At 36.2% G+C, this 14,196-nt stretch overlaps 1 protein-coding gene across 1 annotated transcript in view; it reads right to left on the bottom strand.

Moving 5' to 3' along the window:
* The window catches only part of BBS9 (Bardet-Biedl syndrome 9), a 304,975-nt gene that overhangs the window by 145,975 nt on the left and 144,804 nt on the right, over positions 1–14,196 (bottom strand). The window contains exon 21 of the mRNA XM_082327678.1: positions 2,819–3,041. Coding sequence (XP_082183804.1) covers positions 2,819–3,041 — 223 coding nt within the window. The remainder of the gene's footprint in view (positions 1–2,818; positions 3,042–14,196) is intronic.

Genomic DNA, 14,196 nt, shown 5'->3' with positions numbered 1-14,196 from the left:
AGGATCAGTAGATCAGGCAGGAACCGAGTTAGTTCAAACCCACTCTGAAACACATAGATGATAGAAACCATGTTGCCAGCCTCAATTGCTTCCCCCTGCAAATCTGCTTCTAACAGACCACACTACTTGCCAATGTAGAGATAGCCACAGAAAACCTGAACAGGTGACAAGACAAACGTGATTAAAAAGCCTCAGCAGAATCTTTATTCTTCCAAGAAAGCTAGCAGTTTTCTCCAGTCTGTCTAAAGACAAACACGCATACAAAGCACACAGCACATCCCGCCACAGAATAACTACTTAAATACTATGCTATTCTAAGCATTTGGCAGAAGTATTACCTCTATTGAGCCTGTCCTGTGAAAGAAGATGAAATTTCTTATTTTTAAGCTCTTCCATACTTTTCCAAAAAACATATTCTCTCAACTGTTAATGAGTAAATGCATAAATGTACAGACCCTTTTACCAAGGCTTCAGGCTGAACTTTTAGTGAAAATAAGAAAGTTGTATTAGGTTTTATAATTTCTTTAAAAGATACCTTCTTGTCACACTCTGAAGTGTTAGCCTAATTAGGGCACAATTTTGATTCTTAATTAGGTGATTTGATATTCAAAATTGCTGACTCTAGTGTGTAGCCCTTTTGAAAGTAAAATGATTTATTTTGAAATCTGTATTTGGATTACAGATTTTAATTCTTTTCCATGTAAATCATGGCCAAAGGGCATTTCCAGTTTAAAAGAGTTTATGTTGGGTGGGACATTGTCATACCAGGTCTCAACCACCTCCTTACAGGTACTTAATTTTTCACTATTCATGTGAAACTGTAATCCTGATCCCACATATCACCAAGAAATGGCCAACAGCCCACAGTCAAATATCTTGTGTTTTGCTTGGAATGTACTTCTTCCTTGTATTATTTTTATTTGAGAGGTAGTATAACTGTCTACCTGTACCACAACGGTAAAAATTATTCTAGTGCACGTCACTCATGCCTTCTTAATGTTATTTTTGCCTCATGTAATAGAACACAGTGGGCTTAATTTTTTAAATTTTAGTCTTTATACATGCAACATGGAGAGCATGACCAGACCACTTTTCCAAGGTCCTTCATCAAAAGCAAGATTTCTTCTAATTTGTTTACAATTTTTTAAAATTTTACTCTTTTCTTAAGAGAATTAATCATTACCAAATTGTATAGTCCCCGATCTTGATAACACTAGTCAACTGAACAAGCAGAAATGAATTTTCTTATTAAATGAATTCACTTTATTAGCTTAGGAGGAAAAAGATGAACTGCAGCTCTTTACACCTTTTCAAAATTCTTAGAAGGAAAATCAATATAATCTTTTCAAAGTTCAACAAATGAAATACCCTTAACACGTATTTTAGTCTGGCAAAGAAATACTAATGAAAATTTGTAAAACTAATTTCACACTTATTCTGGCTCAATTCTTCACTTCACATGATTATCAGTCCACTTCCACACATGGGCATAGTGTAACACTAAAGAAAAATTATATATCTAGTTTCTACCATTGCACAGTCTGCAGCTATTTTACTGAATCATTTAAAGTAGCACATGCAAAGGAGGGCTGTACATAGTAATAACAAGGACTTCCGAGTTGCTGAAGCATTGCACTGGCCATTCAGATTATATTAAACAGGAATAAAATTATTCTTTGCAATGTAAGAAAACAAAATACAGAAAATCGAGACACTGCCCTAACACAACTCCAACTTGATCAAAAGCAACAGCCATGAAGACAAAAGAATGAACTCCCAATTTTAAGCATGAAGTGTGCGTACAAGACATACTCTTCCCTACAGATGTGAAGACTGATGTAAGTGAAGGACGTCACTGAGCTCAAAGACCATAGTGATATTATATGGTCTAGGAGACTATGAAGCTGAACGAACACCCAACCCAAACCCAGAGCAGGAAGCTGGGGGGGGGGGGGGGGGGGGGGGGGAACACAACAAACAAAACCAACAAAAAAAAAACTGTTTCCAAGTCAGAAGTAGTATCTGATGCTTATTAAGAGACTGCCTGGCTAACTAGAGAAAAAAGGCAGGAAGAAAATGTCTTGCAATAGTACAAAGATGCTAGCCTTCAGACTCTACGGAAGAGGTATGGCTTTGCTCCCACTGTTACTAAAAAGCAGGAATATAGAACAGGACATGAATAAAATTTCTTTAAAAAATTGTAATTCCATGACATTCATGTAAATCATTGTCCAACGCTCTGAAATCTGCTCTACGTTCATTTTCCAGATGAGAAATATTGTTCAACACCTACTTAAATTAGTTTCATCTTTAATTTCACGCTTTGTGAGATATCACCCAGCCAACTAGTACTGTCTAAAGTTGCAGATTTTTTTATTCAATGTTATCATTACTTTGTAATTACTCATATGCATATGCCATAAAGCCAGTAATGCAACTATAATCATTCCTCTATCAAGAAAGTAGGACTTTTCACTCCTCACTTTTCCATCACATTAGAAATGCACACATGTATACATTCAATTGAAAAGTGCAAAGAAATAAGTGATAAGGCTTTTGGAGCATAAAGATGACCATCTGGGGCTCATTTTCTGCCTTACTGTGCATATGCTATAAGAGCAGCAATAAGTGATCAAATTGAGATAAAACTTAGATTTAAAATTATCTTACTACCTAACTCATTCTACTGGTCAGCAACACAGACAGTGTTTCATCTACACAACCAGTGAAATACGAACTGCTAACACAATCAAATGTGCATAATTTTTTAATATACAAATACATATTTTGAATTACGAACATACACTTCATGTCTTACCTGGCATGACAGCAGTTTGCTGAGTGGCTGAGTCTGTACTTAAGGAAAGGCGACCACCTTTGGCCAATCTATCACAGAAGAGGGTGATGTTCTTTTTCAGTCTGCTAGTATCTTTGGGCATGCACAACTGGCTGCTGAGAGTCAGGGCCTGTTCCTTAGAGCTCTTTGACAAACAAGTTCTTAACAAGTAAGAAATGGCAGCATCCACAGTTTCTTCCCAACCCTTGATTAAAGAAAGGAAATGAAATAAAATCAGGTGAACTGTAATATGATACAGCATATTAAAAACAGAGTAACAAACCAAGGACTGAGAATTTTCAAATGATACCGATACATAAAATATAACTTGAGGGTTAATGAGTGTCACGAACATCCAGTTCTTCAGCTTGTACAAGCAAAAACTTCACCAGCAAGCTGGAAAAAGAAAAACCAAACTTGTACCAATATTGACAGAGGAATATAATTTCAATAATAATAATAATAGTAATAGTAGTAGTAGTAGTAGTAGTAATAATAATAATAATAATAATAATAATGACAGTGTAACATAACAGTTAAATTCAGTGGTTGTATTAATCACTGAAAACCAGAAGTTCCTGGATGCAACATTTCGAATTAAGAACAGAATTGAGATGTAAATACAAACATAATATGCAGTATATAACATTTTGCTGAAGATATGTCAAGGCCAGGAAAAAAAATTTATCCTATTATACGTTCTTTGGAATCACTGTCTAAGATTCTGACAATATGCCAATAGCACAAAATACCACAACTGCAACACAAAGCTGCAGATACTCAGTATCCATGTATCAGATTAATTAACTTTGTTATGATACCCACAGCATTAGCACAGGCGCGTCAGTGCTCTGATGAATGGGACTTAGTCTAACAGCGTAGTTTGAAGCTGCAAACATTTATGAGAAGAGCAGCTTAGTAATCAGTTCAGTTAAAACAAGCAGCTACCTATGGAAAAGCTTTCAGGAGGAAAAGCTATATTCACTGTCATATTCAGTATACATACTTCGACAAAATAAAATGTCTACTCCTGCAACAGTCAGTAAAAGCAAGTAAGTTTCTTTTCATAAGGCATCTTGAAAATCACCTTTAAAAGTTAGGTTCAAGTTTGTAATCTGTACTATGGTTTTCAGTGACAAAAACAAATCAAAGACATTCCTTCAAGTAAGAATCCTGGATAGCAGAAGTCTTATCATTTGTGACAAGGTTATTAGGTTAATGTGTAAAATCTAATACATGACATCTATTTCATTTATGCAGTGTGCAATGCAGAATTGACTCTTCTGGATGCATTCTGTAATCTTAAATTACACTCTATGATGAGACCATGTGATCAATCCAAAGTGTCTATAACTAATGAACCTGCAAGTTAGCCACAAAACCTGCTCATCCCTTTTCATGACAATCTTACAGAGCTTGTACAGTGTTAGCAACTAATATGAAGGGCTTTGCAGTCTGCTAATTTCAGGACTCCTAACATCTCTTAGCATTCAGCTACCTGTAAGCAAGTTCTATATACATGCTGCCTACATGTACAGAGAAGTAATATTCAATCACTGCAGTATTAGTGTCTGCTCTCTCAACACCCCTGATTCGATGGGACTTACTTTGGCAGTAGTCTTTATTGACTTTAAAAGTTTCAAGGCTACAGTCTGGAACCACCCAGCTCTATCTGCTGCTAAGCTAACAGGAGGTAACACAAAGGCGGATCTTTACATAGCAATTACTCAGGCAGAAGAAAAAGAAAACTCAAGTATCCAGTTGTAGTTAATACAACCCCAGTCTCTTCTGTTTTTAAGCTCCTTCTCATGAGGCATTCTACGTGATTGAAAACGCTCAGCTGAACAGCGAAATCACCTACCTATCCAAGTTTCCATGACTGGGTAAGTGTAACATCACTGGTCCCAATTTTAAAGAATGATGGTGTCAACCCTGTTGGAGTCCACCATCAAGCAAGTAAGGTTTGTGAATTTCTTTCATTAGACACCAATGGCTTTTGTGAAGGCTAGGGTACTACTTTCGCACTTAAGAGAAGCAAAGGCCACCCTTCCTGACCTTATTACTTCCTTAGAACAGGTCCAGGACAGACGCTTAATAGTGGTCAAGTACGTCGGTAAGACCACACAGTCATATGCACTTCATCCTGGTCCAAATATACACTATTCTTAAGAGTGTCCTGAAAACGTACTGTATGTGTATAAAACGTCTACATTTTCCAGAGGAACAGGATCAACTAGTGGGGTTTTCTTAGTCAACATTTGCCTTTCCTGACTTCAGAACAATGACAACTTAAACCTATTGTCTTATCTGGATTTCCTTCCCCCCCAAAAAACATGTAAATTAGAAAAATCATGCCAGTCAATCAATGCTGTGGTAGCTTAACATTTTTCTAATATTCTAGAAAAAGAGTCCATTGGAGTGTAATCCATCCACTGACCTGTGATGGTGACAGGAAATAATCCATTCCGCAGCCAATTTAAAGAGGTTAATGAGCTGGTAAATGCTGTCTACATTCCCACATACTGGGCAATGAAACTTAATATGTACAAAGCATCAAAAACAGTCAAGCCAGGCACTCCTAATTATACTACAAATCATGAAAAATAAGACAATATAAACATAAGAATCTTGAGTTTCACTAAAAGACAAAGAAACACATGATTAACTAGTGTCAGCATACAGTAGCGTAGAAGCTGCCCAATATATCCCTCCAAATAAGTTATAAAAATGCAGGTAAAAGGAGCATTTAAATAAGGAAACTGAACTACAAGCTAACGAAAGTCAGGAAATTAAAAGTGGCCAGTATTCTGTCCTTGGCTCACACAGGTATGTTTTACTTTGTACCATAGCCTTAACATTTTCCAACCCTTACTCTTGTATTTAATTTCCATGTAAAACTGGTTTCTCAGTAGACCATAAAACTATCTTCTCCAATTCAAGGACTGTTGACGTAGTAAGTCCAGTCAAATCCAAAGCAGCCTTTATGATTAGTAAAGGAGTACACAAAAGCTACCTCTACACAAAAAACTCTATGGAAATCTGTTGAAGTGATTCTATACAACTAAGAATGAATGGCCGCAAATAAGACTGCATTTGTCAGCAATTTTTATTGGTGCAAGGGGAGAATTGAAGGAACAAGAAAAATTCTTCACCTCTTACACATTAAAAAAATTAAAAGATGTTTGAAAATGAAAGTGTTCTAGTCTATAGCCCACACTGAAGAATGATTCTACAGCCATAACTCTAATATTCACTAACGGCTTTCTGGGTAGTATTCTGCATATTTGAGGTCTGAAAGGAACATCTTCAACAGAAGCGTGGTATCAGTAATCCTTCATCCTATCACCAGCAAGCATTGCCATAAATGCCACAACAAATGTGAGTCAAGACTCACAGAAAGAGGTATTATTAAATCATGCAAATTTTTCATATTGACTATCACCTGAAATAGATACAAAAAATACTTAATTCATCAATTTAATTTTTTCATTGGGAAAGGCTAGGCTTCATATTTCACATGTATACATTATTATTTTTCTCCTGTAGGTAATAGGTAGAGATTGGCACTTTCTTTTAACCAAATCATATACACTGCAGGAGTCTGAAGACCAAATGTAGATTTGCGATACTAGCAGTACTAAGATTGTACTAGCACACATCACTTATATTTCATATATATTATCATTAAGGATCCTCAGCTGTCATGGCATATCTCAGTGTGATTGTGATTATACACTTGATCTCACTTCGGCATAAGGTTTAATCTAGAAGTAATTTTTAGAAAGATTTTTAGGTTCTACCATTTGCTGAACAAGAAGAAACCTCCAAAATTATGTTCCCTGCAGGGTAAATGACTAACCTACTGTTATTCTAAAATTCTAGACAATAAAACTGGAGGCCCATCCAGCATGCGAGATCTCATGCTGCAGATAAATTGTCAGGCTGTAGAAAGGCCACTGATCCTGTGACACAATATGCAGGTGGGGAATGTGGTTCCTAGTGAAATTTGAGGGCAGGCCCTGTTGGGAGGCACAGCACTGTAGCCTGCCGCTTGACTGCAAGACTCCACCCTCCAAGAGTTTAGCTGGTCAACAGACAAAGTCAACTAGACATACACATGGGCAGGATCTGAAAGAAGGATTTCAATATTGTTGTTAAGATGCATAGAACACACATATATAGGGAGAAGCATGAGATAAGGCCTAACCGTTGTCAGATTTGATAGGTTTACTCGTATAGTTCAGCTTGGTAACACATTTGTACTGTATAACTGTCCACAAGCATTTTCTTAAGCTTTTGGATTCCCCTTGCCTCCACCAACAGCATCATTCATAAATCACTGGAAGTTAGTGAAGTGAAAGATTAAGTACTGGTTAAGCTAAGTTGCTCCTACTGAGGTCCAGTCAAAATCCTATCTAGCTGCACGGCACAGAAGTTTACAGGAGTTGGTTTCCATTGCAAACACATACACAAATAAATACACCAAGTCCGGTTTCTAAAGACACTGTAACGACTTCACTTGGAGAACACTAAGAAACTAACAGCTCCTGCTGCAAACACCATGCTGGAATTTCTGGTGGATACAGAGGTTTTGCTTCATGTTTCCCTTCAGAACAGGGGTGAACTGCTTCCAACACAGACAAGATCCAGTAAATATGAGAGAGACTCGAGTAGACAATAATATAGCACATTCTGTCACATCACTTTGAACAACAAAAAAAAAAGAAATTAGGATATTTTAGCTACAGTTTTACCATGTGCACTTTCTATGAAAAATAAAAGCATTTGTTGCTTTTTAACTGAAAATCTTCAATAAGTTTTACTAAATTTTAAGCTCTACTTAAGTAGATATTGAATAAACTGAACGTCTACCTTTCCCCGTATTGTTTAACATTAGACTTTATTAAAGTTTGTTCTGAGACATTGAAGGTTTTGACACAAACCACTGATGTAGTTAATGGCAAACACACATCTAGACAGCAAAGCCAAACCTCATCTAACTGATGAACTCTATAGATAGATTGATTTGACCAACCATTGAGAAACAGTGGGCAGTCAAATCTATGATTTGCAAGGATAGCCTACAGGACTATCTTAAACATATAAGAGGTGGACAAAACCTAGGTAAAGATTTTTAAAAATATTAAGCCTTCTGAAATTATGACACCACTAAAATTCATCAATTTTTACCTGGACCAGGTTATAGCAACTAGTCATACAGCTATGTAGCTTTGTAGAAACAGCCTGATAAGTACTTTTTCTTAAATACTTATTCTGAAAAGTTAAAAGTTATCATTACATTGAGTATGCATATTTACAAAAGACTTTTGCTAGAGCAAAAGCTACATTGTGTGAGCTAGATTTTGCCCTGTAAGAAAAACCTGTAATAGATGTAAATAACACATAGATTTACTTTCAGATAGTCCTCAGGCTTTAAAAAGAACACACACATATAAGCAAAGAAAAGATGCAACTGGGAGACAGAAAAGACCCTTGGGATGTGTTGAGAATGAATGCTCAGATTTTATGACACAGCATTTCCTTTCCTTCAGTACTCTTCAATTGTCATAAATTCACAAAATGCACCAGAGCTTAAATCCTACAAAGGCTCTGAACACAAAATGCTCAAGGCGCATGTAGACCAAAGCATGGAAACCGATCAGGCGGGTGTTTTCATGAAGTTTGAAATGTTAGCTAGTTCATTACACTGCATCATAACACAAGTAAAAATATCATTTATATTCACAATTTTAACCAGATGACCCCAATGACTTTTCCTCTATTTTAGTATAGAAAACCATGGGAAACTCAATTTTGCCAAGCTATTAGTCTTCCAGTGTTTTTCTCCTCTGGATATAAGAGATGAGCAAAGGGTTCTCTTTAAATGTAAACGCTAGTTCACTTTGTATGCTTAATATAAGAAAAGTATGTAATAGGTCAGTAGAATTAACTATTGTACCATTCAAACTGCTGGAAATATCCTTGTTGTATGACAACAAAACAAAAGACAACAAAGTAAGTGTGTAAATGCCAGCCCCATAAAAGACTTTATTTAGCTTGGAGAATACACCTACATGATTTGAAAAGATTTGAAAAGAATCAGAGTTAATGAGTTAATGATTTAGTCTGCAAAATAAAGAAACACTGTTCTAAATGCCACAAGATTTTTTGATAGGGAGATCGTTAGAGAATCATAGAAACAGAAGATTGTTTTGACTGTATGAGGTGAATGTTGTCTCCTGAAAGTGTGCTTACACCAAATACATAGACAGGACTGGAAGTTACTGAAGTCTTTGCCATGCCTTTGACTCTGGTTGAAGAGCTTCAAGCAGAAGAGTTTGCCCAAAAGCCTAACAACAAAGACTTTCAGAGCCAATTCCATTCTTTACTAGGTAACACAGAAGAGCAGCAACTTCTCAATGAATGCTTGCTAATGATATAAGCCCAATACAACACAGTATTATTCTAAAATGGTTAGACTTTTTCATAGCTGTTTCTCCATTAGGCCATTTAGTTTTGCTTCAATTAAATCTGCCAGTTCCTTTTAGCAAGGCAGGTAAAGTGGCTTGTGATCATCAGTGAAAAAGTCTTTAACATTTCACAAAACCCACAGAAGCAAGAAAAAGTAGAATTAAAATAGCTACTTCAATCCGCAGTTACGATATTTCGCATAATATTGTGCATATCCCTAAACTGCAAGAATATTGACTCCTGTTCAGGACCAGAATCTAGAGGTACAGAAGTAGCTCTAAGCAATCACTGCAATCAGCTGAACTCCACCCTAAGAACATCATCTGTTGCACTGCATCTAGAACACCTCAACCCACCATGCCAGGAATTTTTTTTTTTTTTTTTTAATAATTCTCTGATAAGAACCTTCTCTAAACAGGCTTAAGACCTTTGGAGGCAATCTTTTAAGCTACATGACTTCATTGCTGCTAAAGAAACAAGTCACTTTGCCCACAGAAAGCTTCTATTTCTAATTTAGTTTATAAAATAGGAGATGAGAAGACTTAATTTCACTCAAACACTATGGTTACTGGAATTTTTTAAGCAAAAAAAGCCTCTATTAAAAAAATGTAACAAAAAGTTTTACGCAGATAACAGCAAAACAAGGGAAATCGGTCATAGATGCCTATAGAAATCAGTACACAATGGTGCTTGCTGATAAATCTCTTCATAAGTTTAAAGCACAATAAAATTCATTGAAAACCCTTCACATAAGAAGTCTTAGACAGGAAACTGCATCATCTTTGAGAGAAGATTAGATTAAAATAAATGATAGTACTACTTAGGGCACAGTTTCTCCAGCCTGGAGGTAACCTGGACAGGGTTTCTGGGTAGGGAAAGAGTGCTCTATAGGGAACAGACCTGGAGATGCGAGTGTGCGCCCTGCGTGTCCAAAGAAGGGTAACATAGCTGGTGAAGGGTCTAGAGAACAAATCTTATGAGGAATGCCTGAGAGAACTGGGGTTGTTTAGCCTGGAGAAAAGGAGGCTGAGGGGAGACCTTGTCGCTCTCTACAACTACCTGAAAGGAGGTTGTAGCAAGGTGGGGGTCAGTCTCTTCTCCCAAGTAACAAGAGACAGGGCAAGAGGAAATGGCCTCAAGTTGCACCAGGGGAGGTTTAGATTGGATTTTAGGAAAAATTTCTTCACTGAAAGGGTAGTCAGGCATTGGCACAGGCTGCCCAGGGAAGTGGTCGAGTCTCCATCCCTGGAGGTATTTAAAAGACAGGTAGATGTGGTGCTTAGGGACATGGTTTATGGTGGACTTGGCAGTGCTAGGTTTACAGCTGGATTTGATGATCTTAAAGGCCTTTTCCCAGCTAAATAATTCTATGAAAGAAGCGGCTCCTGTAAGAGCTCAGAAACATTGTAGGGCTGAGGACATTCAGGGAAAGGATGCGGTGGACATGAAAGGGGGGGGGGGGGGCGGGGAGGGAACAGTGACTGTTGGGAGGTAAGTTTGAGAACAACTGGTTTATGGAATCAACAGAACTCTAGGGATTGTGGAAAATTTAGTCAAAGAACTACAAATTAATACTATTTGTCTTAAGACTAAATAAATAATTCTAATAGCACCAACGTGAACAAGATTGTTCCTAAGTTGTGTTCATGAGCCAGACAGATATTTGATTCTGTATCTTAAGAAGCTTCTCTTAAAAAGCCTGAATTTACTTTGAAAGCCTTTCTCATTATTCATATTATTCCTAAGGCAACAGCCATTTTTCAAGCTGCCTATGAAGTAATTTATCCTGAAGTGATAGCCAAGACAGTTCTGAAAGTACTCAAATACAATGTGAAACATACTGCAAAAACTATGCAAAATTGGTGCAAGCCAAATTATGGGAATTCTTACAGCTGTTAACTCAGGAATTTGCCTAGCTATATCTTATTTCTTCATTTTAGTCACAATAATGATTTCATCAGTTCTCAAAAATGCTAGAATACTTGGAAGCTCACCTTACTGAATTACAACCTTGGCATTTATGCTTATTCAAACCACCAAAGAAGAGGTTTCTATATCTGAAAGCATTGTATATGCTAATTCACAAGAAACACCAGCCATGTGTCTCTCAACACTTTGCTTTTACAGTGATTAAAAAAATTATCTTATTGTTACACATGCAAACTGGTAATCCACTAATCCAGGGCTACAGAACTGGTAGTCTCCAACACAGGCACAGACCATTAGCAAATCTTGCCAGGATTTCACTGTGCTACCAGTCTTCCTAACCCACATTCTTCAAGCATATTCTATATTTCTAATTAACTTATTTGTCTCAAACAGGAGATAACAGCCACAGCAGCCATGAAGATGGCACACATGAAGATTTGCCTGTTCTGCCAAAAATGGAGCTGACAAACTTCCCTTGTGAGTGTCCCTGAAAAATTACTGCTAAAAAGTGAATTTAAGGCATTTAGGAGACCTTTTGAACAGAGTCTGAATAAAATGAAAGAAAAAGCCAAGGAGTAAAACATTACTGAAGTCTTAACGTATTAAACTTTGAACAGTCTCAAGAGACATAGTATTAAGACACACATGACTTGGTTGAAGAATTATCCTTGTAACTATATAAAAACAGTTTTCTTCAACACCATGCATTAAAAACACCGGTCACAGATTATTCTAGAATCTTCTACAATTCACTTTTGTATTAAAACAAACAAACAAAAAACACCCAAGAAACCACAAAACCCCCCAAAACTCCACATATATAAGTAACAAAAACCTACCACTGGAATACCTAAAGAGCAGGGAAATGGTAAAATCCTACAGAGTAGTAGAATTCAAGTCTGATGAAAATCCAGACAAATGACAAGCTTAAATACATTCCTAATCTACTAAGTGCCTGAAAGGGACATTTGTAGTGAGCACACAATACAAAAAGCACCAACTGAAATTCTTATACTAATCCTGCTCTCTCTAATCATATCTTCCTTTAACCAAATATTATGTATAACATCCATAATATTAACTGATCTAATTTTTATTTCTATTGGCATTTAAAATAATTCAATTCTCATGGGAATTTGCAGACTGATGAAAGCAATATCAAAGTGAGGATATAGCTGAACATCCAAGACAAGGTCCAAGACAGAACAACTAAAATGAAGAAAATTAATAAGATACATAGTTCTAGAAGACTAGTTCAAAACAGTAGATGGAACAATTTCATTTTAATTCAAGGAAAGAATTTTAGGCAGAAAAACATCCTTATTTGTGAGACGGTACTCTGAAGTCTTAACCTGCTGTCAAGAGGTACATTATAAACATTATAGACATTTAAATCTTATTAAGGATTTGGATTTAGCATACTTACCTACTCCAAACAAATGACAATTTACTTAAAACACAAGGGATGAGAGACAAATGCAAAAACCAAGGAAGTACAAGGTAACATCTTGATAACTCTGACGGCAGTATGTCATCTCCTGAACAATCGAGCTCTGTAGGGATCCTGATACAATAGGCATTTAAGGTATAAAAGATTAAAGAGTCTATGAACAACAATAAATAGAAGAGTACATAAAGGAATCAAAACTTATACAGGAAGCTGTATGATATCTCTTTACAATATTTATTGAACTAGTCTGAGTATAGCACAATAGATCTGTGCAGAGATATTTAACAATAACTATTCATGCTAGCAACTATTTTCAAGCTACTTCAGAGCATCAAATTCAAATATTAATGTCTCACATTTTGAGGTAGTAGATTGCAAATATCAGCTTTAAAAAAATTGTGAATAAGTTGGGGTTTTTATTTTAAAAAAGTGTCACATACACTTGTCATTTCTGCACAGCTGTGCTGTAATTGCCAGTGACAACAGAAACAGCAACTTTATCTGTTCAATGTAGAAATATTTATTTAATAGAAACTCCAGCAACATAAACAACTCTCTACAAGAACTTCTCATTTTGAGTCCTGCTTGGTAAATGTATATTGATATCCTATGACAACTTAACCTGAGAGAAATCTATATGACACATTCTTTCCTGAAAAGTGCACTTGCCATTTAAAAGTTTATTCTTTCTCTGGTATTTTTGTCCTCTGAAGCACAATTCACAAACCACTGAACACTTCTGCACTAAATATAAAACTAATAGTTTTTGGAGCATTCTATTCTACAGACATTTAACTTTAAATCAAGATTTGCCAAAACCTCCTTCGATAATGTCTTCAGGCATGGAAGGAAAGCTGAAAATGCATAGGGCTTAGAAATCAAAATAGTATTTTATAAAAACTATCTTATAGAATATGCAGTATTTGTCTTTTAGGAATGGTGCTCCCAAACTAATATCTTACCAAGGACCTTCTGGAAAAATCCTAATGCAGACGAGTAGTATTAAAGCAGTGGGTGTTTCAGGAATCTAGCAAATTGAGCATTACTAAACAAAGGTTCTGAAAGCTGCGTTCCATCATGATGATGACCTCTATCATTCAAGAATTGAATATATTTTTCAAGTCTAATTCAGAAGAAAGTCCTGCTCACAGAAACAAATCATGATTATTAGCAGTTGTAGAGTTTCATGTATTAATGAAACAACTGATAACATGATTAGAGAGTGTATCACCTGTAAGAAAGCAGAACTCTTCCAGGTGGGGATCATAGTCACAATATTTCTACAGCTGCCTAACTCTTCCATGCTTTTGGGTTTAGTAATTTGCTCTCAGGAAAGTACATGCTTCACCAAAACATGATATATCAGGATGACTATAGATGGTGGTTTTATCAGCTGTTCCTTTAAAATTTAATTAAATCTCTGATTATTGTAGCTGAATTTCCACAGGGCTGCATCCTTTAGGATCAGATGGTCTTCATTTGCACAGAAAGACTTTCAAAATTAGGTCAG

This window comes from Platalea leucorodia, assembly GCF_965183815.1.
Source record: "Platalea leucorodia genome assembly, chromosome: 1".
Lineage (NCBI taxonomy): Eukaryota > Metazoa > Chordata > Aves > Pelecaniformes > Threskiornithidae > Platalea > Platalea leucorodia.
Note: the sequence above shows the minus strand (reverse complement) of the source record. Positions and strands in the feature narration are given on the sequence as shown.